Here is a 26922-nt window from a genome sequence, read left to right as displayed (position 1 = left end):
TCTCGAGAATGTGACGGACTGATGGACAGACAGAAAACCCAAAAGCAGAACACCTCTGGCCACAGCTCTCAACAGCATGGAGGCATAATAAAATACAACCATGTGCAATTCAATACACGCAGGAGTTTGTGCCTAAAGCCTTACATGGTCTGGTATGACCCGTAGCTTAGGGTAGCTATTGTTCTGATGTTAGCCAACCTTAGATTTTGTTGTGTCCTGAAGTCATGACTCTTCTCTTCTTGAACTGCTGCTACACATTGTTTTAATATGTTATAGATAAACATTGTACAGTTTTTTTGGTATAAGCCAAATATCTCAAACATGTAATACACCAAGGGAGTCTTAATGTGTTTTATATTAAAACCTCTCTCTTCCTGGGAAACCTTAAAATAGTTTTGATGACTCATCTTGAACTTGGGGCATCTAAACAGATTGATTCAATAAGTTATGACTTGGGCGACAAGTTCACGTTGCCCATCAAGAGTGTGGTTGAGGTTTAATTTTTTAATTCTTCCCTCATCATCCTCCTCCTGAAGTCTGCTACAGCTCTGCATCTCTGTACAGCTCCGTATCGTGCCGCATTCGCTAATCCACGTCCGCTTTGAGCAATCCAATCAAATTTGAGGGATTTGATTTTAAGCCCTCTCATAATTACACTCTACCTACTATCCTGTTTCACTTAAAAACACATCACGCTATGGAAGGTAAAGACACTCCAACTGCCTGTAAGCTCAATGCTGTTTGCCTTTATATACAATATGACACATTATACACAAACTTTACTACAACACAAGATTTAGCTCACTTGCCAGGTTGTTATTAGGTGCAAATTTTGTGTGCAGTAAGCCGTTGATCATTTGATCGGATCTTCCACTAATCACAGGGTTGGCGGTTCGATCCCCAGCTGTGATGTGTGTATGCGCGTGTGTGAGTGGGTGAAAAAGAGGCAAATTGTGAAGTTCTTTGTATAAAAGTGCTGTGCAAATACAGCCATTTGCTATATAACTCATTTAAGTCACTTCTTATTGTGAATTATTGTTTGCAAGCACATACTAAAGTGTGATACTGTAGGAAAACCAGGGTGTAAGAAATCACTGATCAAAAAATGGATACACCCACTAAGTGTTTTGCACCATACTTCTAACAACAAACTTTATAAGTGACTATCAACATCATCCTCCGCAGCAGTAATATGTCACACAGCACCGTCACTACTGCAGCCCAATCATCTGACGCACTCTTCACTAGTGACACAGAAACAGCGAGCTAATTAAACACCTGAAAACACGCATTTTTGGCACCCAGCACTCGGAGCTTTAAAACTCATAATTAATACCTCAATAAAAACAATTAGCCGTGGCGAAATCCTTAAAGCTAGAATGAGCTAAGTAGTCTATAAAAAAAGCTCCCGTGCTTTGTGCAATAAGCTTTGAGAATGTGGGTTGTTGAGGAAAACACGAAACATGCAGAACTTCCAGTATCCTGTGTTGTTTTTATTATATTACAGGCCACATGTGTCACCAGGATGAGAATAATATAATCCTGTTTTATATATATATAAATATGCACTCCAGTTGAAATATTGATAAAATCTTAAGAACAATATCCTGCTTATATCTCATTCACACCCTGTTCAAATGATGATTTAGTTATGGCCTTACATGGTGAATTGCTTTGTTTCACACTTTTAATAACTGTAGCTTAAAGTCTTGTTGTTAATATATCAACATTTTGATAGAATATAAATCAGCTGGTAGTTAAAGGGAACCTCTTATGCTTTTCTGTATTGTGTGTATGTTGTATTCTATAGTGTCACAATGAAGGATGTTCAACAAGTGGCCAAAGTTTCAAATAAAGATATAAACCTATGTAAAAGTTATCCATGCCAGCAAAAACCTCAGACCACTCTGAATACTCTGTTTCAAACTGTTTTTCTGTTTTGGCAACAGTATGACATCATAGGGTACCAAACTTCTTTATATGGTCATCTGCCACAGGCACGCTTCTCCAAGTGTTTACACTGTGTAGCCCACGCTGCTAAATGAAGCTACATGCTTACATCAGGGAGACATGTAATTTTAGTTGCTGATGTTTTAAATTTTTCCTCAATTTTGCAACATATTCCTGCTGGAAAAAATTGTTTTGAAGCTTTTATTGGTGATTTTTCACAGTAGAAATTCAACTATACTCTGTTACAGTCATTCGACAGCTGCAGTGACGGTGCAGAGACACCAAGCTACAGAAGACCTGGGAACACTTAGCAATCAGGACAGACCCAGGGTGTCTACACGTATCAGACAATTAAATTTAATGCCTTTTATGACCCATTCAAGACACCTTTAACCAAATTTAGGACAGATTTTTGGACAAATAATGTTTTACTTATTTAAGCATCGTAGCATTGCAGGCAAGTAGTATATATGTGGTCTTGTGCAGAGTAGGGGTGGGCGATATGGCCCTAAAATAATATCACAATATTTCAGTATTTAATTAGCAAATTAGTTATTATTAATTTAAGAACATGGAATTGCAACAAAATAAGGGATCTAGTTTTACAGTTTGCCTTCAAATATTCAGTAAAAACTAAACAAAAATTATCTCTCATTTCTTTAGTTTGTAAACAACAACAGTAACTCAGTGAGATTCAGATTCTGTATACAATATTAACAGTTCAACAAAATAAAATCTACCACTAATTACAGTTTTGAACAGCTCCCAAATACAAAAAAATGTACCCTGGGATCTATATATATATATATATATATATATATGTAAATGAACAGGTGGTGTTATGCTCTGCCATTTCTGCTGTAATCATCACGCTGTAACCTGTGACAGGCTGTTATGATACCAGAACTATTAAACATTCACATATATGTCGTTTTTTGTCAAGCCGCGAGCATCACGTAGATTTACATTGCCAAAGGTTTAATCACTTGACCACACTGACTCCCGTGTGTGCACGGCAAGAGAGGAGAGGGAGAGATGCTTGCTGCTGCCAGAGGAGCCGCTGAATGAGTTCCTTCTGCAGGGAGGGTAACTCGCAATAACTCGCTAAAAGAGTCTGAGAAGTCTGAGAGGGCTGTTAATAAAACATTCAGGACGCTCAGGCCTAGTGACGCCACAGTTTATTCCACACTACTGAAGCTGCTCCTCTTTTTGGAACCATGTCTGTAATAAATTCGGTTTCAGCCATGCTTGTTGTTGCCGTTGGTAGCAGTACGACTTCAATATGTCAACAAGTAGTATCGCGAGTATCCCGACATGAATTTTTCACAATATTAAAAATTATAGCGGTATTATCGTGAACGAGATGATATGGCACACCCCTAGTGCAGAGGTAGGTGTTATGTAGGAATATGGTCATTAGAGTGAGTTAAGTCAATCTACATTTTGTCAACAGGTAAGTGCAAATATGAATTAAAATGACAGTATTATAGTTTTTAAAGATTTGTAACATTAGAAATGTGGATTTTAACATAACAAAGACTTCACTCATTTTCACAAAAAGTAATTTTAAAAAATGGATTAATGAAATCCTCACAAATTCAAGTTTAAGACTATCTAATGACTTTTAAGGCCTTATTGTTGTAACATTGAATTTAAGACACTTTTTAAGAACCCTGAGACCGGGCTTTTTCAGGAGGGTGTCTTATAGAAAAAGCTCGCCAAACGAAGCGTCTCAGACAGAGCACAGACAGTAGAAGGAAAATAAAGTGATTTTTTTTTAACTATTAAAGCATGTAAATATGTTAGTAGAAACCCAAAATACAAGTATGGATCTGAATATGAGTTTAATAGTTGCCCTGTAAATCTCAGTGGAAAAGAGCTGTTAAGGTCCCTTAAACTTATTGACCCTGTGACTCTCACATTGCCATAAACATGTCTCTCACAACATGAGGTCCGAATTAACAATTACTCATAAATATACCATGTTGCTTTACACATGTCGTTCTTATCCCAAAATTGAAAATCCAACCTAAAATAGAGTAGCTATTCCAACAATTTTGAACACAAAATTCAATATCTACAAACAGCTGTCACCTGAAGCAAGAAATCAGGATGTTAAGATTTACTTATACTCATTGAACACAACTCCCTAAATAAGCACAGCACAATCACTGAACAAATTCACCATCTGCAATGGCTGCAAACTGGACAGGAATAATAATTGAAGCCGGGGTGTCAGCTGTGGATGGGGTTAAGGCTCAGAGCCTGGATCTGAATCTGGAGGGTCAGCTGGAGCAGTGGCAGGGGCCTGCAGACCATAGTGGGGCTCTACTAGCAGTTTCCCCCCTTGCTGTTAGCTGGGAGACACCAGAGAGGGAAAAAGTGCAGGCATACTAAGAGAACTGAATGACCTAAAAAAAAATGCATCTGTGCATTTACAACAAAAGCAGCACTGGCAGATATCTGGTTTCTCTCTGGTTTATTTCCGTGGATTTGAAAAACAGTGTATTTCAACTGCTTTCTCCCTGTTTACACTTAACACATGTCTCATCTGTGTCACAAGACATGTAAGAACAAATCTGAATTGGGTCTTAAAAGACACCAATGTGACACTTTTTGGAGTTTGTTTCAATTAAATTTTAATTGGTGACTAACACCCTGGGCCATAGTTTCCACATGAGCAGCTACATCCACATTGGCCTTTTGTAAAAGTAGAACAGGAGTGGCACTAAACTACACGATGACGGTGTGCGTTTCATAAAGTCATTAAGAGACTAAAATGTCTGCAGTGTGGGACTATTTGTATTTCTAAGATGAGGAAAAAGCACCTTGTAGTTCCTAAGATGCCGGTGGAAAGAGCAACCTTCAGTTTAACCGATACGAGGTGCCACTTTGAGTGGAACTAAGATTATTAATGGAATAATGACAATCTATATAATCCATACATCTTTTGTTTGCACTGTTATTTTAGTAAAAAAGTAACTGTGGCAGTGTGAGGGCATGAAATGGTCACATGCACTTTTGAGAACGACCCATTGGCTTGTGCTAATAAATACTTACAAGTGGCTGGTGCCAACTTCTCACAAACCAAATCAGGGGTGTGAGAATTTTCCACATGTCAGCAAAACAAAGACTTTGATTAGTTTCCCACAGACATCTAAAATCTATAAACTTTCATTAATTATAAATCATACAGCATCATGTGAGAGTAAGTCTAAAGTCTTGATGGTCAATCCTTTTCGGTTGCTATATGCATTATTGATGTGTTTCATGTGGCCGGCTGAAACAAAACACTAGCACTGCTGAAGTCTCAGAAAAGTAGGCTCCATCAGCTGATTGTAAAAAAGCGCTGGTGTCTTTCGGGCCTGTGAAGGGCCCGTCTTGGGCTTTTCCTCCTGCCAGTAAATGGAGAGACGGACAGTGTGCCCGGTGTTATCAATGAAGCCAGCCCTCTTGGCTCTCCAAAAAGTGCAGCTTGGAAGGCGTCCATGGCAGGGCATTAGGCCTGGAGGTTTGTGTCGTTTGTAATTTATAACACTGAGGGAAATGGGCAAGAGGACAATATGGAGAGAAGAGGGAGAGAGGGAATGTGGGAGGAGGGGGATGGGACTGCTCGCTGCACAAGCAAGTGGCTCTGCTTCCCTGAGTGTGCTGCACAGAGCCTGGTTACTAGGCTGACCAAGCTGGAGGGCTTTCTGTCCCTCTGAGGCACAGCCTGAAAGGGCCTTAGTTTTCCTCTTGAGTTAGTCAGAGTTAGACAGAAACTTTGCATAGTACACATATAAGTGCAAATGCAGAGGAAACTAACTGTGAGTAGAAAGACGTGTTTGGTTTTAAGAATAACTGAAATATCGACAGCTCTACACTGTGCGAGATGCAATGAGTCTGACTGCAGCTTTGATGTACATCAGAGACTCAGAGGGTGTCAAAGAGAAGCCAGTATATCAAAATGGATGACTTTCATAAAGTATAACTACCCCCTTGTTTCACCGCTGCACTGTACCTCTGCAGCTCAATAACTTAACCAGTGTGACAGCCTGTTACTGGGAGGAAAATGGGCCCGACGTTCACAGCAAACCTGACATTTAGTGGAAGCTTCACAAATTTGCACATTACAGCCCTCACTGCAACATAGCAATCATCATCATCATCATCATTCTTCTCCTCCTCCTAATCATCATACAGCGACGCTAATAGCAGCAATTTCCCTTCATTTTATGAGAATGACATAATGCACAACACCCAAATTACCATGATAATATCTTAAAGACATAACTGTAGTCAAAACAAACATGTCTGTTATGTTTTCCTCTCATCAGAGACAAAATGAATATGGCTTTTTTACTAAAGACAGTATCAAAGATTTGCAAAAAAACAAAAACTGAATTAACCTTGATTATGTCCTTTACTGAGATAAGATCTGCCTCTGACTGCAAAATGAGCATCTCTGAGTTGGCTTGTCTTGGTAACATTACAGATTACACTCATGGTTAAGTGGGTTTTAGCTCTGGGAGAGTTTTTGATGTTCCCAATGCTGATTGAATGGTCTTGAATCAACTTTATTTCCTTTGGAGTAATGAGATCTGCCATTAAATTCATGATTGCCTTGGACCACTTAATGAACACTGTGGATATCGACAAGGGTCTCACAAAGCTGGAGACCACAAAACCAAGGATTCAATCTGTAGTGTGATCAGCAGTGACAACTCAAGAGATGCTCATCTGACATTTAATTAAATGGAATATGTGAGTTTTCAAAAGGATTTTTTTTTTCAAAGGAGCCTGAATATGCTTTTCCTAATTTTCTGTCAGATATATAATGTTACAGTGTCAGATGTTCAAATTAAATGTGGCCAAATACAGATGTAAATGTAAAAGTATTCCCTGTGAGCAAAAACCTCGTTTTTCCTATATTTGAGACAAGCTGACGTCAGCTCATGGCTGCAGGCTGCAGTGATGCCGAGATACGGAAGACCTGGAAACACTGACCAATCAGAGCAGACTGGGTTCAAGACACAGGCGCTGAAACGGAGCCTCCTCAAAAGGAGGATGAATACAGGTGTTCAAGCTAGAGTTGTACCGATACTGATACCAGTATCGGAAATGCCTCCAATACTGCCTAAAATGTGGTATCGGGTATTGGCGAGTACAGCCTATGACCAATCCGATACCACGTAATGCCTCACGTCATTACGCAGGCAAATGAAACGGAAATGGAGCAGAGTTTAAAAAGCATTCTACTGTAGCCTTTAAAATGTCTTTTTTCACTAAATTGTGTGGCTGCACTTTAACCCGTGTCTTGATCTGTGTCAACACTAGATAATAATAATTAAAAAAAGTTTTATGGCATTCATTCTACTATTATGTATTTATTTCTTAATATTTTACATAGAGTTTTAGGAGTTGAGACATACAACAATTCATATCTCATGCATTTTTATTTTACGCGCTGGTATCAGATCGGTACTCGGTATCGGCAGATACCTAAGGTTCAGGGATCGGAATCGGTATCGGGAAGGAAAAAGTGGTATCGGTACATCTCTAGTTCAAGCACAGACAGTATAAGGAAAATAAAGTGTTTTTGAACATTAAAGCATGTAAACATATTCAAGTAGAACCCGAGAATACAAGCATGAACCTGAACATGAGCATTAAAGGTCCCCTTTAAGTTAAAGAAACTGTCAGCACATGCTTACGAACCTCTCTTTAACTCCAAAGCTAGCTGTTAGCAAATAGTCTTAAGCCTCTTTTACACATGCACTGCAAACCTGAGTATTACCTAGACATTACCCAGAGAAGCTGTATGTCAGAACCAAATGTCTGAATTGGTTGGATCGTATATTAAATGGACTTTATCCTGTCAGCTCCCTTGTACAAAGTCTGCATTGTCCGATTGAGCCCATGTGTAAATAGAGCAGGTAATTGTCTCAAGAATCCAAAGCCAGCGAGTTGGCAAGTTGATGTTTCTATCATGCGGTTCACGCAAAAACGGAAGAAAACAAACATCCAAGAGTGAAGAAGAAGGTTCATTTATACAAAGAATGCAACGCAAATGTCTAACTGGAGAGATAAAGAGATCCAGGAACTTCTGAAGGCAAGGGCCAAAATCGTCCTACAAATTCAAGAATGGCAAGAGACTGTTGTTTATGAGCAAATTACAAACAGGCTACATGGCCGCGGTGTAATCCGCATCATGTCCTGCCTCCTGCACGCTCTACCCACCTGAACCAAATGGAGTATTTCCAGTGCAAACACTGACTCAGACAGTCTCCTGTTGTGTGCTACATGTATGAAAGGGAAACTGAAAGTTCGTATAAGAAAACAACTGCAGATGGCTGTTATGGTAATAGCTCTCCTATAATGTCAGTTATAAAGTCGAAATAATCTGTTAACACCTTGGCCCTTCAGAAAGAATAGAAAAACACACACACACAGGTCCGGTGTGATCTCTGTTTTGGGAAACAGCTTATTAAAAGGAACGTGGGGGTGGTTGCATTCTAGATTGCGTAATAACAAATTTTCCTCAGTAGTGCATGGCTACAGATCCCTGGCAACATGTGCCTGAAGCCGACTCAGCTCCTTAACTACATCCACAACACAACGGTACCAAAGCCTTTCTTCAGGAACAGGCATCATCAGAGGCTACCAGAAATGAAGTGAGTCGCAACTGAGTCTACGGTCAAGTTATTATGAAGAAAAGAACCTTTGAAATGCAATATAGTCCAATATAGACAAAGATAAATGTAGAATACAGACCACTGTTGTGATTTGCGTGTGAGAGATTTCTGACCAGAAGAGACCTTAGTAATACAGACAGACCAGTATATCTGATACAATAAATTCCTCAGATGTATCCTACTCACTTCCTGGGTACAGTATGGGACTTATCTTAACTTACTCTGTTTTGGTAGACATTCATAGCAACCCATTGTACCTCTAATATAAGCATTCTTTTGCCATCCAGAGGCCAGGTGGCCAGATCACAGAGGTTTAGATCAAAAGTCTTCCATGAAAGAAATTCACACAATTTGCAGTTCAAAGTGAGGTTTCACAGCACCTCATCTTCGAGGCAATACAGAGACCTTCTTGTGATTTGTTTTTAGTTTAGACAGTCACACGTTGTATTTTCTGATGCACTTTTAGTCGGTTGCACACTGGTTTGCCAAGTGGGCCAAATTTGGAGGCAAAATATTTTCCACCTAATGCAAAATATAGCAGGCTGACGCCAACACAGTATTGTCTGTACGTTGAATAACAAAGCAGGAGTTGTAGGGAAGCATGTTACCGATCTGAAGACTTGACCACACACAAACATTTCACCTTTCCGCCTGGACATACACATCACTGAACAGCAAATCTGTGGTGTTTTGTGTTCTATACATTGTTTGGGGTGCCCAGAGGGAAATACATGTAAAGTAAAAGTCATAATGCCAGATCAGACAGGCTTTGGGAATGCACTGCGCCTTGATTCACACTCCTCAACTGTTGTACTAATCGGGTCTTAACAGCCGACTCCATGTTGTACCAGAATCTGAGGAATGTAGGCCAATTCAGAAGCCAGTCTTTGAACACAACAAACTCAAGAGTTTGACCTGGACAATATCTAAATCACCAAAAGTCAATCATGTTTTCAGTCATTACTATTTTACATTCAAATTGACGACCCAGGTTTTTCATTCATTCATTTATTACACATCACATGTGGAATTTCTGGGCGGCACGGTGGTGTGGTGGTTAGCACTCTCGCCTCACAGCAAGAAGTCCGTAGGTGTGAATGTGAGCGTGAATGGTTGTCTGTCTCTATGTGTCAGTCCTGCGATAGTCTGGCAACCTGTCCAGGGTGTACCCTGCCTCTCGCCCGATGTCAGCTGGGATAGGCTCCAGCCCCCCCGCGACCCTCAAGAGGATGAAGGGGTTAGAAGATGAATGAATGAATGAATGTGGAATTTCTATAATCAGCATAATGTACTCTACTATGTCGCTATATTCAACATAAACATCCTATATTAATGCTATATTGAGAAATTTAACACCATTAACTATAAATAGCATCAACTTTATATTACTGCTAAGGATTTCCTAGAGCAGAGACCCTTTTTCGGTCATTGTGTAAACTGATGGCCCTTTACTTAATGACATATTTTATGGATATTTCATATACTTAATGCACAATAACAGTACAACCCAACTGACACAATGTACAATTAACCCAAATAGTGAATGCAATAACTACAGGAAGTTGTGTACAAGGAGCGATTTGAGATGATTATTTCTTGAAAATATTGCATCAGAGATGAGTTTTCCTGATTTTTTTTAGGAACTTTTTATATGATTCTTTGACTGTAATATGTATTATTTTAATTTGTAACAATCATACATATTCTACAGGATTCTTTTATTGAAAAATTCAATGTTTTTGTTTCCCTGATGCTAAGCTATTGCTCTGTTAGCTTGTTGTTTGTTATAACTATGTAGTTTTCTAATGCAGGACAGGGCTGTTTAGCAGAGAGTGATGGCTCTACGAAGGTAGCTTGTGTTCAGGTCTTCACCGTGCCCTTATCCTCTTAAGAATTATTTTAAAATATTCTTTTAAGTTCCTTTACACGACCTGCAGCGATGGGCAGGACCCCCAGGTTAGGAATCACTGTCCCAAAGCAGACTAAACAAATGTTTTAGACTGATTTTCTACCACTAGTTTGCATTCAATTTAATATAAATAACAAGTAAATTGTGAGGTTCAACTCCACTTGGATCTAGCTTGACAACACACATCAAAATAAACATTCCATCACCTTAAATATTCGTCAAAATGATGTTATTGTGGGGTGTGGCAGCAGCTCTTAGAAGGGAACATTTTGAAAACTCTCCGTGTTGTGCACTGAAGGATACTCTGACATCCTGAGCTATGTTTTCATGAAAAACAAACCGAGAAGACAAACAATAAGCAAACATGCTATCAATAGATAATGTCAGTCTGGTTGGTTGTTTTTCATTTGAAGTGAGGCAAAGAAGTCTGGAATCCTGGAAACCCCACAAAGCTGCACGTACTACTATTGTTCACTACTATAACTGTTCAGTCAAACGATTGAACATATGTAATGTGGAGGGGTTGCTCGTAATAACACTAAGATTATCACCTTATTAATACCCAAGTTCTACAGAGTGTTTTAGCATTTTGTTTCTGTTTTTCCGACACACAAACTGCACACACAAACATCAAGAAACCCACTAGATGCTACCTGTCCCACATCACACAGCACACAGACATAGTTAGTGACTAGCTGGTGAACATACCTAAGTATTCAGCAGGTAAAATGCCACATACTTCCCTTATGGAGTTGGTGTGAATAAAAAGAGTTTTGGAAGGAAAGTTAATACCGACTATATCGCCAGGTGGCTGGAAAAAAAATACTCCAAATGAATTCAAATGTCACTACATGTCTGCTGGATGTATGAAACTGACTTGACAAAATAGGAAACTGTTTGCTAACAAGACTGCCAACAACAACATTAGCATTTGCTGTTAGCCCAACTGTAACGAAATGACAATAAGACTTTAAGGCCTCAATCAGACGGAGCGTGTTTTGCAGGTTGTTGAGCCTTTTTTAAAATTGTTGACAGGCATCTGTCCTTAACTTAACCACTACTTTGCTGTGAAGTAAACTCACAAATCTGCATAAAAAACTGACAGGCTGAGGGGACCTGGGGACTTGACACAGGGAAACAGAGATTCCCTCAGAGAGCGAAGAAATCACATGGAGTATCCCCATCCTGTCCAGGAGCTTCTCCTTGGTGATGGTCAGTTGAAGGCTTATTTTAGGACGAGTTGGAGACAGTTTGATAATGTGCTGTCAATTATTGGGCCTAATTAGGGTATGTAAAATATAAGAAACTATTTGAGGCTAGAATTTGTTCAGATATGTCTTGCAACTTCTCTAGGGCGATGATAAAAGTGAGTGAATGGTCCTGCAAAAACATAAGGCGCATACAGCGAGAAAACGCAAGGTGCTCAGCAACGCAAAAACAGCGAGCAAGATGCCTCACTCTCATTAAAAACACTTACAAAAAAAAACGCCCCAGACTGCTACATACTCTGTCTGATCTGGGTTTAACTGTGATGGATCACCTACTGTACTTCCAGAAAGGTTTCAAGTCTGTGCAAAACTATGCTTTGGGGGAAAAAAAACTGCTGGCAGTAATATAACGTATTCATCATTCGTAGTATAATGGGCTAAAACATGCAAAACAACAGGTGGTCCTTTAAATTGAAAGTCAAGAGCACAATAGAGGAAAAGTAACCATGCAACAGGTTTCTACAACAGTAGTTTTTGCCTTCGCTCTTAAAGTGCTACCAAAGAAGCTGCATTAGCACATATGAGGACTCACTTATGATAAATGATACACAGGTGCTAATTAAAAAGAAGAAAACGCTCATTCATAAACTATGTCGTCAGGGTTAAGTCTCAAAAGGCAGCACAGGTGACTGGACAAATCAGCAGGGAACACGACAGCATTCATATGAAAATAAGATGTTATTCTTTTTAAATTGACAGCATGTATTAATGTGTTGTAATAGGTACATTTATATCTAAATACATCCTGTACAAGAAAATAAATCTACCACTAATGCCATCTCCTGTAACACAAAGTACAGTGAAATGCAGACAACCTTTAATTCAAGGTAATTAGTTCTGATAAAGTGAGCGGCTGGCAGGAGAAGTCCTGCTGAGTTCAAAGGGGTGTCCCTCATCAGGAAACATTAAGTGTTCTTACCAACATGATGCCATTTAATCCCAACACTCCTTGCAGCATTAGCACCAAGGGTTACCAGGCAAACACACACAATTTCTGGACATTTGCTATGATACGCTCCGCACAAACACTCAGGGAGAATAACAGCATTTTGAGCAAGCCACAAAACTGCTGTCAGTGTTTCAGCAGGGCCGACGGAAGAAAAAGAGTTTCACTTTAAGACAAAGTACTGAGCAGAGAGACCGTGAAGGCTGTTGAATCTGAATTAAGCATAGATTGGCCTATATTGCAGCGATCGGGGGAACTAGTTCAAGACGTGCCAGGCCTCATGTAGGCTCTTTTACACTGGGGACCATACTCTCAAACAGGGAAGCATATATATCCGGGGCTGTGAGGTACTAGATGAACAGATAACTTAAACAGACAATTTTGGTCATTTAACTTCAGAATATTCATCGACAGGTTTTCAGAACTTTAATTTGTAGCTTAAAAAGGAAAAAAAGGACAAAGGCAACATAACTATACATCAGTTTAGTTTGCAACAGGATTTCTACAGGTATCAGAAACTAAAACTGTAATGCATTGTAAGACCTTTTAAGGATAATTTTAACCTAATTTAAGACTGATTTTTGGACACTTCATCTTTTATTATCCAAGCATTGCAGATAATATAACGGTTAGTATATATGAGGAAGGTTTTATGTAGAAACATGATTATTAGAGTGAGTTAGATTCATTTACGTTTTGCCAACAGATAAGTGCAACTGTTAAGTTAAGACAGTATTAGGTTCAGTGGTAGGTTTAAAGATTTGTAACATCAGAAATGTGGACTTCCATGTAGAAAAACTTGACTCATTTTGACAAAAAGAAATTAAAAGATGAATAAATGAAATTAGAATAAATGTTAAGGCCATTTAAAGACTTTTAAGGCCTAATATTCATAAAATTGAATTTAAGACTTGCAGACACCCGGTTCAAGCTAGTGATGAGAATAACTGAGTTTGTGTCTGTTGTTACCAAAACAAGAAGACAACTGGGTGAAAAGGTTTCCCTTGCCTTTGTTGGGTCAAGTCCCAGTCCCTCTCTGGACTCCCATATTCAAGTTAGACAAGTGGCCTGCCTTCCCCAGGGGCAGAAACCACACATAACCTGCTTCTGAGCTCTCCAAACATCCATACAGTAGATCTCTTCCTCCTCTCACAAGGCTGGTTACACTGCATGTGAGCTAGTGAGTGAATAACTTTCACTTTCAGGAATATCACACATAACTCAAAGTCAGACGGGCAGCTTAAATTCCTGTTTCTGACTCAACTGCTTGGTTTGGTCCCAAATGGCACACACTGACCCACTCATTAAGCAGTAAACCTGCAGCTTGACAAGCAGCCCCTGGATGACAGTAATTGTTGCAATCGCAGACGGAGAGTAATTAATGAAGGGGTCAGAAGTTTCCAGAGGGGTGTCTGCCTGAATTAAAAAGCTCCCGCATGAATCTGAACCTAACCCCTTAACCCAGGGCCTGGGTTCAGCTGGGTGAAACATCTGCATGTGCGCTAGAGGTGCGACGATTAGTTGATTAATCGATTATGGCTCATTTATACTCCCTTTATGTACAAAAAAACATAAAACATGCGATTTCAAGACGTCACCTTGGCTCTGGGAAATTACACAGGGCAGGTTCCACTACTTTCTGATATTTAATTGAGTTGAAAATGTCTTCTACAAATCCACACCTGCAAACAAAAACCACGTCGCCTGAAAGTTAAGATCCAGTGCTGCAACACAGCCTCTAATATAAGCGTGTTGTGGGTGTTCTTTCGTTTTTGTAACAGACTTTAGACGACTATGCAGCTCCGCAAGCGGCATCAAATTAATTAACAATGACTTACAATACAAAGCACTTTGAACTGAGTGTGCGCTGCTAACAGAGCCAGATTGACGGGAAACTTTGGCCCCACAGCCCTCCCTACAACAGTTGCTTATGACTTCCATGAGAGGCTGAAGGCGAATTCCCTCTGGCGCAGGGCCAGCCACAGAAACAGTCTGCCTCAGCCACTACACACCAGGACTGGACCTATATGATGTGCTAAACGTCAGCAACATAAATGTGAACATGCTGCGTTTTGATTTTTAGTGGGAGGGAACAAACAGAATTCACAAAATAAAACCTAACTTGAGTGAACAGATACACCTGAGCCCAATATAAGTGTTTGTTGATTTTAACTTGATGACCGTGTTACACTTTCTATGGGTTTTAAATGAACATTATTATGCTGATTTACAATTCAGGCTATTATTCAACAAGTGTCAGGCTAGCATTAGAGCCACATTACTTGGACAAAACTGATACAATGCAAATAATAACTAAAGGTTTTGATATCACTGTATAACAATATGCTGTATATCAGGTACAGGTTAACACCTTGATTGCATCATACACAACAGAGCCCCACTGTCCAAGTTCACTACAGGATTTTCCTGTACAGTAATGTATAGACTCATACATGTAACCCCTCTCAGTCCTCAGTTATGACCCACTAGAAGTATGTGGCAGTGTATTTTTTGCAGCGACTCTACGCTCTGCCTGTATTTTCTTTCTTTCTTCTTATTTTCTGAGTTTGGGATGTTTATGAGTGTGTATCCCCACGGCACTAAGGTGAGGTTGTGGCTTTATTAAAAGGTAACGACCAGGTGCCAGACCATAAGCAGTAGGCATCCAAGAGACATAGTGCCAAAATACAAAAATACGACAAAATGAAAATTAATCTGAGGTTGGTTTTTACTTTCATCTTCAGCATGTGTATAAACAGTAACTGACCTCCCTGCAGAGTATAGCTTAAAGGATTTCAAACTGAAGTGTGCACAAAGCTGGAAGAGTGAAAACATTACTCTCATTTAGATGTGTAACACATGTCTAAATTAGAATTAACCTCATCCTGTGCCTAGACCCAACAGCAGTAAACACGTCAGGAACATACTGGAGCTAGCAAGAGGAGATAAGACCTGATGCACCAGGGCACGTGATGAGAAGAGTAGGAGCGCGCACACACACACACACACACACACACACACACACTGCAAACCACAACAACCTGATGCAAACTGAGGAGTGTCTCTAAAAAACTGTGAATGAAGCTCATTCCATAGCCGTGTGGCGGCACTATAAACCTACCACTGAGGCTATAAGGCTACTTTCGAATAATATCCCATGCTATGTTACTTGCTGAACTTGGTTTAATAGTTATTTTAGTTTTCGCTTAGCATTGTTAACTTAGACAACAGGACCATGTATCATGGAAGCTCTTTTAAAGGGACAGTTCACCTTAAAATCAAAAATATATATTTTTCTTTTTACTTGTAGCGGTGTTTATCAATCTAGATTGTTGTTTACCTTCTCTCGGGTATAATGGAGCCATAGATGACACAGCTTGTGGTGCTCAAAGCGCCAAAAAAATAAATTTGAAAAACTCAGCAGCAATGTCTCTTGCAAGAAATCATTACCTGGTTACTCAAAATAATCCACCGACCTTGTTGTGGGCATTTTTCATGTAGGAACTATTTTCTTACTACTTAACTACACCTGGCAACCGTATCACCGCTAAGAAGGAAGCGTGCATCTTCTGCTAGCTCACCTCGCACCAATGAGGTAGCTAATGTTACAGCTCAGTAGAGGAGGGCACCATTTATGTTTCTCACGCTGCCACGAGCATGAGCTTCTCGTGAGTAGCACACCTACTCCTGCACAGTGGGTGAAGGTCAGCAGAAAGAAAATAGTTCCTACATGAAACTGCTCACAACAAGGTCTGTGGATAATGATAAATAACCAGATCACGATTTGTTGAAAGAGACATTGCTGTTGAGAAGTATTTTTTGGGGCACTTTGAGCACCACAAGCTGAGTGCCATCTAGTTACATTATATTGGAGTAAAGGCAGACATTTCTATGGCCGATACCTCCAACACTTGAAACTCACGCCAAAACAATCTAGAATGATAAACAGCACTACAGGTAAGAGGAAAAATGTGTATTTCTGATTTTGAGGTGAACTGTCCCTTTAAGAGTTAAACTTCAGTTTAGGTATTTCATCATGATATACTTCTGTTTTAAAATAATACCAGAATCTGATTGTGTTCAAATCAAATGACAAAGATGTAGTAATCTGTAATTAGTCACTGATTGTGCATCAGCACAGCAAATTTTGTATCCACAGTCAGAGATCTCACTGCATCCAATCACTTGTTTAAAGAGCTGAAAACATATGTATTTGTATGTGTCATTAAATTTAACATAATGTTGCATTCAGTGACTTTTGATTTTAGCTGCTGGCTGTCAGCTGATTCTTCTATACATCTGTTTTTTATACCTAATGTAGTGCTTAAACATCAGATGTTCACAGTCCACATGGACTAATAGAATAATTAAGGTGACAAATACTGCAAGGGTTATATTTGCTGATAAGATAATTATTAAAAATGCAGCAGAATATGGCACACAATGTTTCCTGCCACTAGTGCATGTCAGTAAATAGTCAACTGTGATGAAAACAAACAAACCCCCCTAACTAGTATATTATGCAATGCTAATTTGGCATGGAGAACTTCACCTAATTTCTGGTAATGGAGCTGAATGATTTGCTCTGTTTTCCTCCCAATCCTCTTAAAGCAAAGTGAATATTCTAATGAGCACGCAATGTGTTAATCATGCTTTCCCCCACATGTTAAGTATTGATAAATCAGTTGCTGAACAGGTGTATCACTGGGTGACTCCTATAGCTGCGTATGTCGGCGTAAAGAAAGAACACACTAGTCTCAAATCCACACACAGTGCCAGGAATAACTTAGTCAGAGGCAACAACAGAGAGGGGGGGTGGCTATGCAAAACATCAGGTAAACTGTGGGTGAGGTAAACATCTTTCTCAAACTCCATGTGCATACACACACACACACACACAACACATGGGGGGCTCGAGGGTGTTAGAGGCTGTTATTCATTATCCACACGACTGCATTCCAGGGCTCGACAAAAGGAGTTATCGCCACCATCATTCAGAGGCAAGCACACCAAAGGTAGAGAGGGATTTAAGCAGGTTCTCAAACAAGATGCCCCCACCTGATAACCTTAGCACTGCCGTTGCACCATTCCCACATGTCCTAATGCATTCACAAATCAGAGAGGGAGAGAGGAAGGGGAAAGAGTAAGAAAAAGTGAATGAGAGGGCAAGGTAATAGGAGGAAAGCAGGAGGAGAGAGAAAGAGAGAGAAACCGTGTGAACATTAACACTGAATGGAAGCGATGGAGAGAGATAAGGACACCTCCGCCTCCCCTTTACAGGAAGTGGCCAGCGAGGCTGTGGCAAGTGCACCTCACTACTGGTGTGGCTGCTTCAGTGCTCTGCTAGGCAAAACAACCCTTTCTTGATTTCTTGTGGAGTCTTTAAGGAGACACAAATTGTCCTCCCCCGTTTATTCCTGAAGATCAGGTTTTAAACTTGTAGGCAAGGGCGTAGATTTCGTTTCAACATTGGAGAGGGACATATGAAACGGGGGAGGTTGGAAGTCCTTTCCCAGGAAATTTGGAGCATCAAACACTTAAATTTATGTTTTCTGGTGAATTTCTACGCACCGGTTTGTGCCTTTCTTGCATCAATTTAAGGCAGAAATGTATTTAATTTAATCAAAATAAAAGTCCTCTGCTACTTTATGTTTTAATTGTGGGGGATAAATGCACATGCTCTAAATATGGAGAGGTCGGTGGCCTCTGCACCCCCCTCTGAAATCTAGCCTGTGCATTTAGGACTCACTTACACACCTTGACCTTTTAATGAATAGAGCAGCACATGCATTCAGTAAAGGACAAAGTGTGTAATTCACCTTTCCCTCATTCAGTGGTGGGGAGGGTGGACAGGTGAAAGGCCAACCATCTTGAGCAGTGACCTCTGACACTTAAGGGTCAAGAGAGGTTAAACTGAAAGAGAGCAGGCTCGCTGATACCTTCATCTAGTGGGACAGCATGAATTAAAGTGATACATGAGAAACAAAGTGCACTCTATTTGGTTGTCTCACCTTTTTTAAACTCCTCCAGCATTGCATCCAACTTGGTGTCATTGAACACAAAATGTAACGGGTGGCTGTAAAACTTTGTGATTGTTTTGAGAGGGGTGCAATCATCTGGGTCCACAAACGCCAGGTCCTTGACAAAGAGCAGATCCACTATGTTGGACCTCTCGCCCTCGAAGACTGGGATGCGCGTGTAGCCGCTCTTCATGATCTCGGACATGGTGTTAAAGTCGAGGGTGCCATCCCCGGGGATCATGAAGCAATCTCTCAGCGGCGTCATGACGTCCTCCACGGTCTTAGTCCTGAGCTCCAGCGCGCCCTGGATGATGTTGAGCTCCTCCTTCACCAGGTCGTTGTAGGGGTCCGTGACGCGCAGCATCTCCAGAAGCTTCTCCCGGTTGTACACGGTTCCTATCTCCTGTCCCAGGAGGTAGTCTAGCAGCTTGCTCACCGGGTAGGACGCAGGGAAGGTGAGCAGCATGAAGAACTTGGTGAGGAATATGGTGTTGGCCCCGACAGCGAGGCCGTGTCTGGAGCAGATAGCCTGGGGCACGATTTCCCCAAAAATGACTATTCCAATGGTGGACATGACCACGGCTATCAACCCCGACCCGGCGATATCATCCAGCAGGATGGTCAGCGTGGTGTTGACCAGCACGTTCCCGAGCAGAAGCGAGCAAAGCAAGTAATTCCCTTGGCTCCTGACCGGCTCTATTTTTTTGGCGTAATTCTTCTCCTTCTCCGTGCCGCAGTTCTGGACTATCTGGAGCTCCATGGGGTCCAGAGCCATGAGCCCCAGGTTCAACCCGCTGAACATGCCCGACAGGCACAGCAACATGGAGATGAAGATGACCTGGAGCCAGAAAGGCAGCAGAAACTTTTTCTCCTCCACCACTATCACTTTGGTGTCATCCCCATCGTGGTAGATCCAGGTGTTCTCCGTCCACGGGTCGTGCATCCCGGCCACGGCCGGTGTCGCGGTGGCGATGCAAAGGTAATACGCTTTACTCCTCTCCGTCTTCCGCAGGGGTTTGACCTCAATTTCAACTATTCCGGACGTCTTTCGATTCAGGATGATGTTGGGCAATATAATTATATCCGAAGTCCTAATACCGCAGGGATGCAAGCCGGACGAGTCCTCTTGGCTCTGGTTATCCCCCGAGGAACTGTCAAGGCTCCCTACCGTCCTGCTCCGCTCATGTTCCGTGAAAGCAATTTTGGACCAGGTCTCGTTGTTGATGTTCTGCCCGTACACCCTTAATTTCACCCGAGACCGCTCACTCACCCGCAGGTAGCCTTTATCCATGAAGGAAATGTCGTCCGTGTCCTCCAGTCGGAGCCCTATGATGACGGTCTCCTCGGACCCTTCCTTGCCACTTGTCGGGGTGACACAACAGCCAGTGACAGTTAAGAAAATCATCGCCAAAGCTCGGACCCGGTTAAGTGACGCCATTTTTGCAGCGGTGGGTGCCTGGGATAACGGCTCTGCCATATTGATAACCGTTGGCAACCGACCGCCTGAATGAAAAGGGCTTTTAAAAATCAGAGCCAGTCGGAGTCCGCCTTCATCTCCGCCGAGGGTTGCCGTGACTTGTGCATCGGGACCTGCTCGTTCCCACTACGTGTCCGACACTGATGACTCGCGAGCGCAGGCTTACGGGCCAACTCGTGCCTCCCCTGATGTCCCCGAGACAGGCGACGGCGGCGACCAATCAGGAGGGGCCGTTGGCCGTGGGGCGGGGCGTCTGCAGCCTCCTTGGCGAATCAAATTCCAAAACAAGTGCACCTCATGTTAAGAGACAGACAGGACTCTGCTCGTGACTTTTTTAACATACATCCTACTACATGAGACTCAATGTACATGATTTAAGTGCATTTAATTTAAATTGACATATAAATAACGATGGACACAGTAGCACGAGCTCCTGCACAATGTAATGCAATGCCATACAACTGAAATAATGTCACATTTAAATTGAGACTGTCAGAGGTGTTTATTCAACTTCATGGTAATCTGTGAGGCACTGTGTGTTTAATTGGCATTGCATTGCACATTGATGCTAAACCACTACTCCTTCACTAGTGTTTCTCACACTTTTGGAGATGCAAACCCTTAAAATGAAGTGTTATCTCCTTATCACCTTCTATCACAGGTTTGGCATTAATGTGGATGTGAGTTATAGGTCTAATTTAGTTTAACCAAATAATAATTTCTCTTCTAATATTTTATTTGAAGGATTTTAAGAGAAGCGGAGAGGGAAAAGGATTCTGTGTTTCACCAGAAAAAGCACAGTTACAGAAATGTAAAAAAAAATGTTGCAAAATAATATATATTTCCCCTTTATCCTTCTTTTATGCCTTTTAGGACTCCATGGGGTGTTGCGACACCCAGATTGGGAGCTGCTGCCTACAGTATATAGTTTCAGAGTGGGTGTGTATTTGTCAGTGACCAGTGATAAAGGCCTGTTTCAGCAGACTTAAAGGCACCTCATGCAATGCAGGTGTGCATAACCCACCATATGATATCTGCAAAAATGAACATATAACATTCATCTGATTGGCAGTATTTATTGTCTTATAACAGAAATAACACATAATAATTAACAGAACTTTGCAAAGCTCACACTGATGCATAACCTGGTAATATACTGCTAAAACAAATCAATTAAATTCGAGGTATTACAAGAGAAGTACAGTCATTTGTAAAGGCAAAGGTGGGAAAGTCCTGATAAAGGTGTGGATGGCACAGTTTAGAAATTCAAATGTCTAAGACCATAGACAAGCGCATTATGAGAAGAGGCACCAATACCGTTCAAGATTATGTACATGTTTTGAATTTGTTAGTGTTCTGATTTTGCCTTAATACAAACCAAAAGTCATTTTATTTCAGCAATATTATTATTTGAATAAATTAAATTCATGTATTCAGTCTTTTCTCGTCCCCATGTTGAGGCGATAAACAGGCAAGTGTGCACAGAGCATCAATAACAGATGTTCATGCAGCAGTAATTAATTTCGATTGCTGACATCTCATTCAAATGTTAATAAGATGCAACATAATGACACTGCATAGGGTATAATTAAGTGAGTGCTGTCATACTGTGAACTGCTGTTACACAGTATGATGCTGGGCCTTTATTTGTCAGTGCTCTTCCCACCATCACTTGCAGCAGGTAGCAGACCGTGTGCTGCAGCATCCCCCTGTGGCTGAACCTGGACCTTGTTTCTCCAGCTGAGGGGCCAGCTCGAAAGGATCCACAATGCCTGGCTGTTGCAACACATCAACAAGGTAGAAATCAGCGGGATTTCACAACCTACATCCAGTTCTATTTAAAAATGACATACATAATAACTGTATTTCATCCAAGACCATTGGTAGGAATGTAGAGAATTTTTTGAATAGTGAACTCTCTTTTTCTGATTATCTAGCATTAAACACCAATTAATGTGCTGAACATTTTATGTAATAGCAGAATAAAAAGTTGATGCAGTGTTTACTCCTGGTATCAGTGTCTCTTTTATCAAACACTGGTTGTTCATTTACAGCATGTTTTTCACAGTAGCTGTGCTTTCAACAACAAGACCAAAGGCTTTTTACTACTATTATCGTCCGAAGGTTAAACCCAGGGACAAATTTAGATAAATCACTGGGATTTTCAGTTTCCGTCTTTGCTTCACGAAAACAAAATGGAGATCCCTCAACAGCAGAACAACATGAGTAACTAAAGGATTAGTGTAGTCTTTGAAAAACATATAGTGGTGTTTGTAGATGTCTTTGTGCACAGAATGACCATGAGAGCCGATAAGATGGCATTCCATTAGCTGAGAAGAGAACATTCCTTCCTGTTCAAGGTTCCCCAGCATGACTCCACAGTCTGGTTATGACTCCAAGACAGCTGCTTGACCTTGTGCGAGAGGATGTGTGCGTATGTATGTTTGAATGGGTATGTGAGTGTGTGTGTGTGTAAGGACTTGCAGCATGCGCCCTGGTGCACACATGCATGTGTGACTATGCGCAGTTTAGACAGTGGGGCTCTCTGGGTGTGTCACACACTTGAAACTGATAGGCCGAACACACTGACCTCTAGTGCTCAGAAAGAAAAAAAAAGACACATGAAGACGTTTCCACATTCAGGAATTCAATTGTGACACTGACCTTAGGTTTGACTCCACAAGACTCACTTGGGCCTCCCGGTGGCTGGATAGTGAAGTCCTCCCTAAATCTGGAGTGGGTCAGGATGGAAGCCAACTCTCCATCGACCTCCACTACTTCATTGACCTGTGAAATACACCCACATCTGACATCATCTGCATACAGTGCATGAGCTGAATATACTGAGCTGTTCTTTCACTGCAGGATGTACAGACCTTGAATGTGTACTGACAGTCAAACTGGAAGGTGTCCTCTACTCCTGTCACGCTCCCGTTATATATGACCTGACAGGGCTTGGTGTTGCCTTTGGGGACCTTAAACAGGCGGTATGTGACGGAGACAAACTTGAAGTCACCTGTATTGCCAGAACAGATAAGAGGGAATGAATAAATGCATCAGTCAACCTAAGCAATAATCTACCGAAAAATTAACAACTGATCTGCAAGTTGCACAAACACAAGTTAGTGATAACAGTTTAGTAGAACCCAATTTAATGAATTTTAAACATTAACCAGAGCTGTGCAGCGTTAAACAAAGCTCCAGCTTTATTTATCTAAATTCTGAAAACTTGAATCTATCTAAAACAAGATAATAATTATTTATTAAACATGATTTAAGCATTTACATCACTCACACTAAAAAAAAATCACAAAATCAAATCTATTCAAAATGAACAGAAGGGTTAATAAAATCACATATTTTTGCATATGGTGTTGCCACTATGTAACAAACAATAATGTTAATGTGATTTTTAAGAACTGCAAATGTGGGCTCCAGGTAAATCTTTGAAACCAAACAGACAAAATGGTGGCATTTAAGGTTTCAAAAGTTTTTCTGTAGTGTCCAAATTCAGTTTGAGTGACAAAAATCTGGAGCCTATCCCAGCTGACATTGGGCGAGAGACGGGGTACACCCTGGACAGTTCCACAGACTACCACAGGGCTGACACATAGAGACAGACAACCATTCATGCTCACATTCACACCTGCGGTCAACTTAGAGTCACCAGTTAACCTAATGTGCATGTCTTTGCTTTTTGGGAAAGCATGCAAGCTCTGCACAGAGGGGACCCCCCCCACCTCCACGTTTCAGCCAGGAACTGTCTTGCTGTGAGGCGACAATGCTAACAACTGTACCACCGTGTCTCCCCTACATCAAAATATCCATTTTCAAACTCCCACACAACTCATGCAGATCTTAGTCTCATTTATCCAGTCATCTCCTCGGTTCTTCCCAAACACAAGCATTTTGCCAAAACTGAACTATTTAAAATTGAACTGAAAATGAAACTTATCTAAGCCCTCTTCAAAGCCAGACTCCTATACTACATTTTTTTTTAGCAAAAATGCCTGTGTGTTTAGGAAGTACTGAGCATACGACTGGAAAAATAAGACTTGGATTATACTGCACGAGTTGTGAGAGAGTTTGTCAATGGATGTTTTGATGTAGTTTTGCTGTCCTACAGACCCATGGTCCATCCACACAGGTGTTTTCACTTAATAAGGCTATTAGACCTCTCTGTAGGCGTGAGCACACTATGTTTGATTGACATCTGCCTCACTCTCCTGTAGAGTTTATTGCACCTATCAGGCAATAAACTCAAGTGGTTAATGAACTTTGGTTACCTCATATAATTCTTTGCTCTCTTCAACCTAAGCAGAAGTCTAATTAGCAAGAATAAGTGGAAACACCTGTAAGGCCTTTAAAGAAATATGTTTTTGGATCAATCTTGGCTGAAACTAAACAGAAGTACATAAGTAAAAGAGTTTAAAATTAAGTTCAGTCTTAAAATACATTGTATTAGTGGCACGCCATTTATGTAATTTTAGTTTAGAAATGAATGCTCATTACTGCGACCCACTCTGCAATAAAAAAAATAACTAAACAGTATCAAACCCAGAGCGTCCTGCAGCTCTTTGTTGTCGACAGTGATGATGTTGGCTGTAACCAGCCGTGGTGTGCTGAAGCCCACTTCTTCAGCCAACTGCAGCAGATCCTTCCACCAGAGCGCTCCACCAAGACACTCCCCTGCCAAGATAAATTACACAGTGATAATCTGGCATGTGTCTGTGAGCTTTTATGGCAGTAGGATATTAATTTGACGCACCCCACAGGACTTTGTGATTTTTAATTTCCTCTGTTAGTCTTCCACTGCTGTAGACGTCACTGAAGTACAGCTCACCACCATCCTAAACATCAAATACTATATCAAACATCAATATGTAGTCAATTGTTTTCCCTTCTGCTGTAGCATTCTCTTCATGTTTTGTGCAATTTGACTATAAAGTGAGGCCAAAGCTCAAGTCGAAAGCAGTGTACCTTGAGTACACTGTAGGCTTCAGCCAGTACTCGCTTCTTGTCTGGAGAGAGATTCACCACACAGTTGGAACTGTGGCAGAAAAACAAATAACATTTCAACACAATTTCTCTAGAATGACACAGCATTTACAAAACAAATGAAATGAGAGTGACAAGAAAGACTTCTTACATGATGATATCAAATGAGCTCTTTTCCAGACCCGCTTCTGTAAGGGCCTCTATGTAGCCCTGGACAAAACTGACATTTGGCTTCTTGTAGCTGAACTTTTTCATGTGATAGTCAATATATGTCCCGGCCAGTGCAAGCTAGGAGAGAGCACACTGTTGCATTTCAAGCTGAATTTGAGTCTTAAGCAGCACTTAGCCTGACTACTAGCCTTCACTAACAGTCCAATGGGAGCAATTTTTACTTTTCCGTATTGATAATTCACTGTGCATTGCACTGTAATAGTGATGTACAGTACCTGGTCCTCAGTCATGTCAACGCCAGTGACATGGCCCTTCTCTCCCACCAGCTGACTCAGCATGTAGCAGTCTCTCCCACTCCCACTGCCCAGGTCCAGTATCCTGCAGCCTTCCAAGCACTCTGGCACCACCAGACCACAGCCATAGTACCTGAGGGAGAAGGACGTCCACTGTGAGCATCTGTGGATCAGTGTAAATACATCTGAAGCAACAACTGAGAGTGTGACAGCAGCCCAGTGACCTGGCGGTGACCTCAGGGTGCACTTTCTTCAGAGCCTGGCGGATGAAGGCAGGGATGGGCTGGGCTGGAGCCACACAGGCATTGCTCTTCAGGTCTGCGGAGCTCTTCAGCCTCTTGCCATAGTAATCCTGTTTGAGCGCAGGACAGAAAGCTATACTTGCTCCTCATCATACAACAGCTTGTTATCAGTTAGCACATGGCAGGTAAGTACAGTAAACAGTGCAGTAATGACTGGATGGATTTCCGGTGGACTCGTAACCCATAGTAACACGTCAAAGCTGTACTTTGGTCAATAAAGTAACCTTGAGACTGAAGTATCACTGAAGAACAGTAACGTTACTTAACTACAAACTATCAATATTTAAAATGCTAACGTTTTAGCTAACATTAGCTAGGCTAGCTAAAATGACATAACAGTATCGTAAGTGATGCCCGTTAAAGTTACATTACCTTTACGTCCACGTGAATGCTGCTGTCAACGAAGCCTTTTGCACACGACCTTAAAAAAGAAGTTACTGTAAGTTAGCTAAAGTTACATTTAGTTAGCTACATGCTAACAGCTAACTCTCACTGGTTGCTAGCTAAAGCACATTAAGATTTATAACTTTATTCCACAGCTTCACAGTGACACGTTTTTATTTATTTAGCTCGTCATTAATGTGTCGTTGCTATAAAACAACTGTCACAGTATCCAGTTAAACGTTACAGGTAAGGGTTACTCTATTCATAGCTACTTACTCCAATGCTACATAAAAATACGGTGAGATAAATAAGATACGAGACATGTTTTGAGGGTGCCCTCACCTGTTTTCTTCAGCCATTGTCAAGAGAGCTGACAAAGCCCACTGTTTGAAGAGGAGAGCTTTCAGAAGTTGTTTGCTCTCCGCACAAAGTGAACATTACAGTGTGCACTGCACTTCCTGCTAAACAGCACACCCTGTCATTCACTGCCTGGAATCACAAGACTATGATGGATGGATGGATGGATG

At 41.1% G+C, this 26922-nt stretch overlaps 2 protein-coding genes across 2 annotated transcripts in view; both read right to left on the bottom strand.

Annotated features, from left to right (window-relative positions):
- Positions 1-20443, bottom strand: part of cnnm2b (cyclin and CBS domain divalent metal cation transport mediator 2b) — a 56696-nt gene extending 36253 nt beyond the window's left edge. Inside the window, exon 1 of the mRNA XM_033622998.2 lies at positions 18762-20443. Within this exon, the coding sequence (XP_033478889.1) occupies positions 18762-20247 (1486 nt within the window). The 5' untranslated portion in view covers positions 20248-20443. The remainder of the gene's footprint in view (positions 1-18761) is intronic.
- Positions 20444-21307: 864 nt separating this feature from the next.
- Positions 21308-26872, bottom strand: as3mt (arsenite methyltransferase). Its single transcript, XM_033622995.2, has 11 exons — positions 26738-26872; positions 26384-26432; positions 25934-26061; positions 25692-25842; positions 25397-25533; positions 25228-25297; positions 25016-25097; positions 24805-24936; positions 23124-23263; positions 22912-23034; positions 21308-22023 (listed from the first exon to the last, which is right to left on the bottom strand). The coding sequence occupies exons 1-11, from the start codon at positions 26752-26754 to the stop codon at positions 21916-21918; spliced, it is 1137 nt and encodes a 378-aa protein (XP_033478886.1). The 5' UTR covers positions 26755-26872; the 3' UTR covers positions 21308-21915.
- Positions 26873-26922: the final 50 nt, after the last annotated feature.

Source organism: Epinephelus lanceolatus, chromosome 3 (genome assembly GCF_041903045.1).
Source record: "Epinephelus lanceolatus isolate andai-2023 chromosome 3, ASM4190304v1, whole genome shotgun sequence".
Classification (NCBI taxonomy): Eukaryota; Metazoa; Chordata; class Actinopteri; order Perciformes; family Serranidae; genus Epinephelus; species Epinephelus lanceolatus.
Note: the sequence above shows the minus strand (reverse complement) of the source record. Positions and strands in the feature narration are given on the sequence as shown.

What these genes read in the sequence shown, in the direction of transcription:
- as3mt (XM_033622995.2), bottom strand. An exon ending in ACTGTCAGTACACATTCAAG is followed by an intron (nt 23,035 to 23,123) that starts GTCTGTACATCC and finishes TGTATTTCACAG; the next exon opens with GTCAATGAAGTAGTGGAGGT. An exon ending in CTTGTGGAGTCAAACCTAAG is followed by an intron (nt 22,024 to 22,911) that starts GTCAGTGTCACA and finishes GTGTTGCAACAG; the next exon opens with CCAGGCATTGTGGATCCTTT.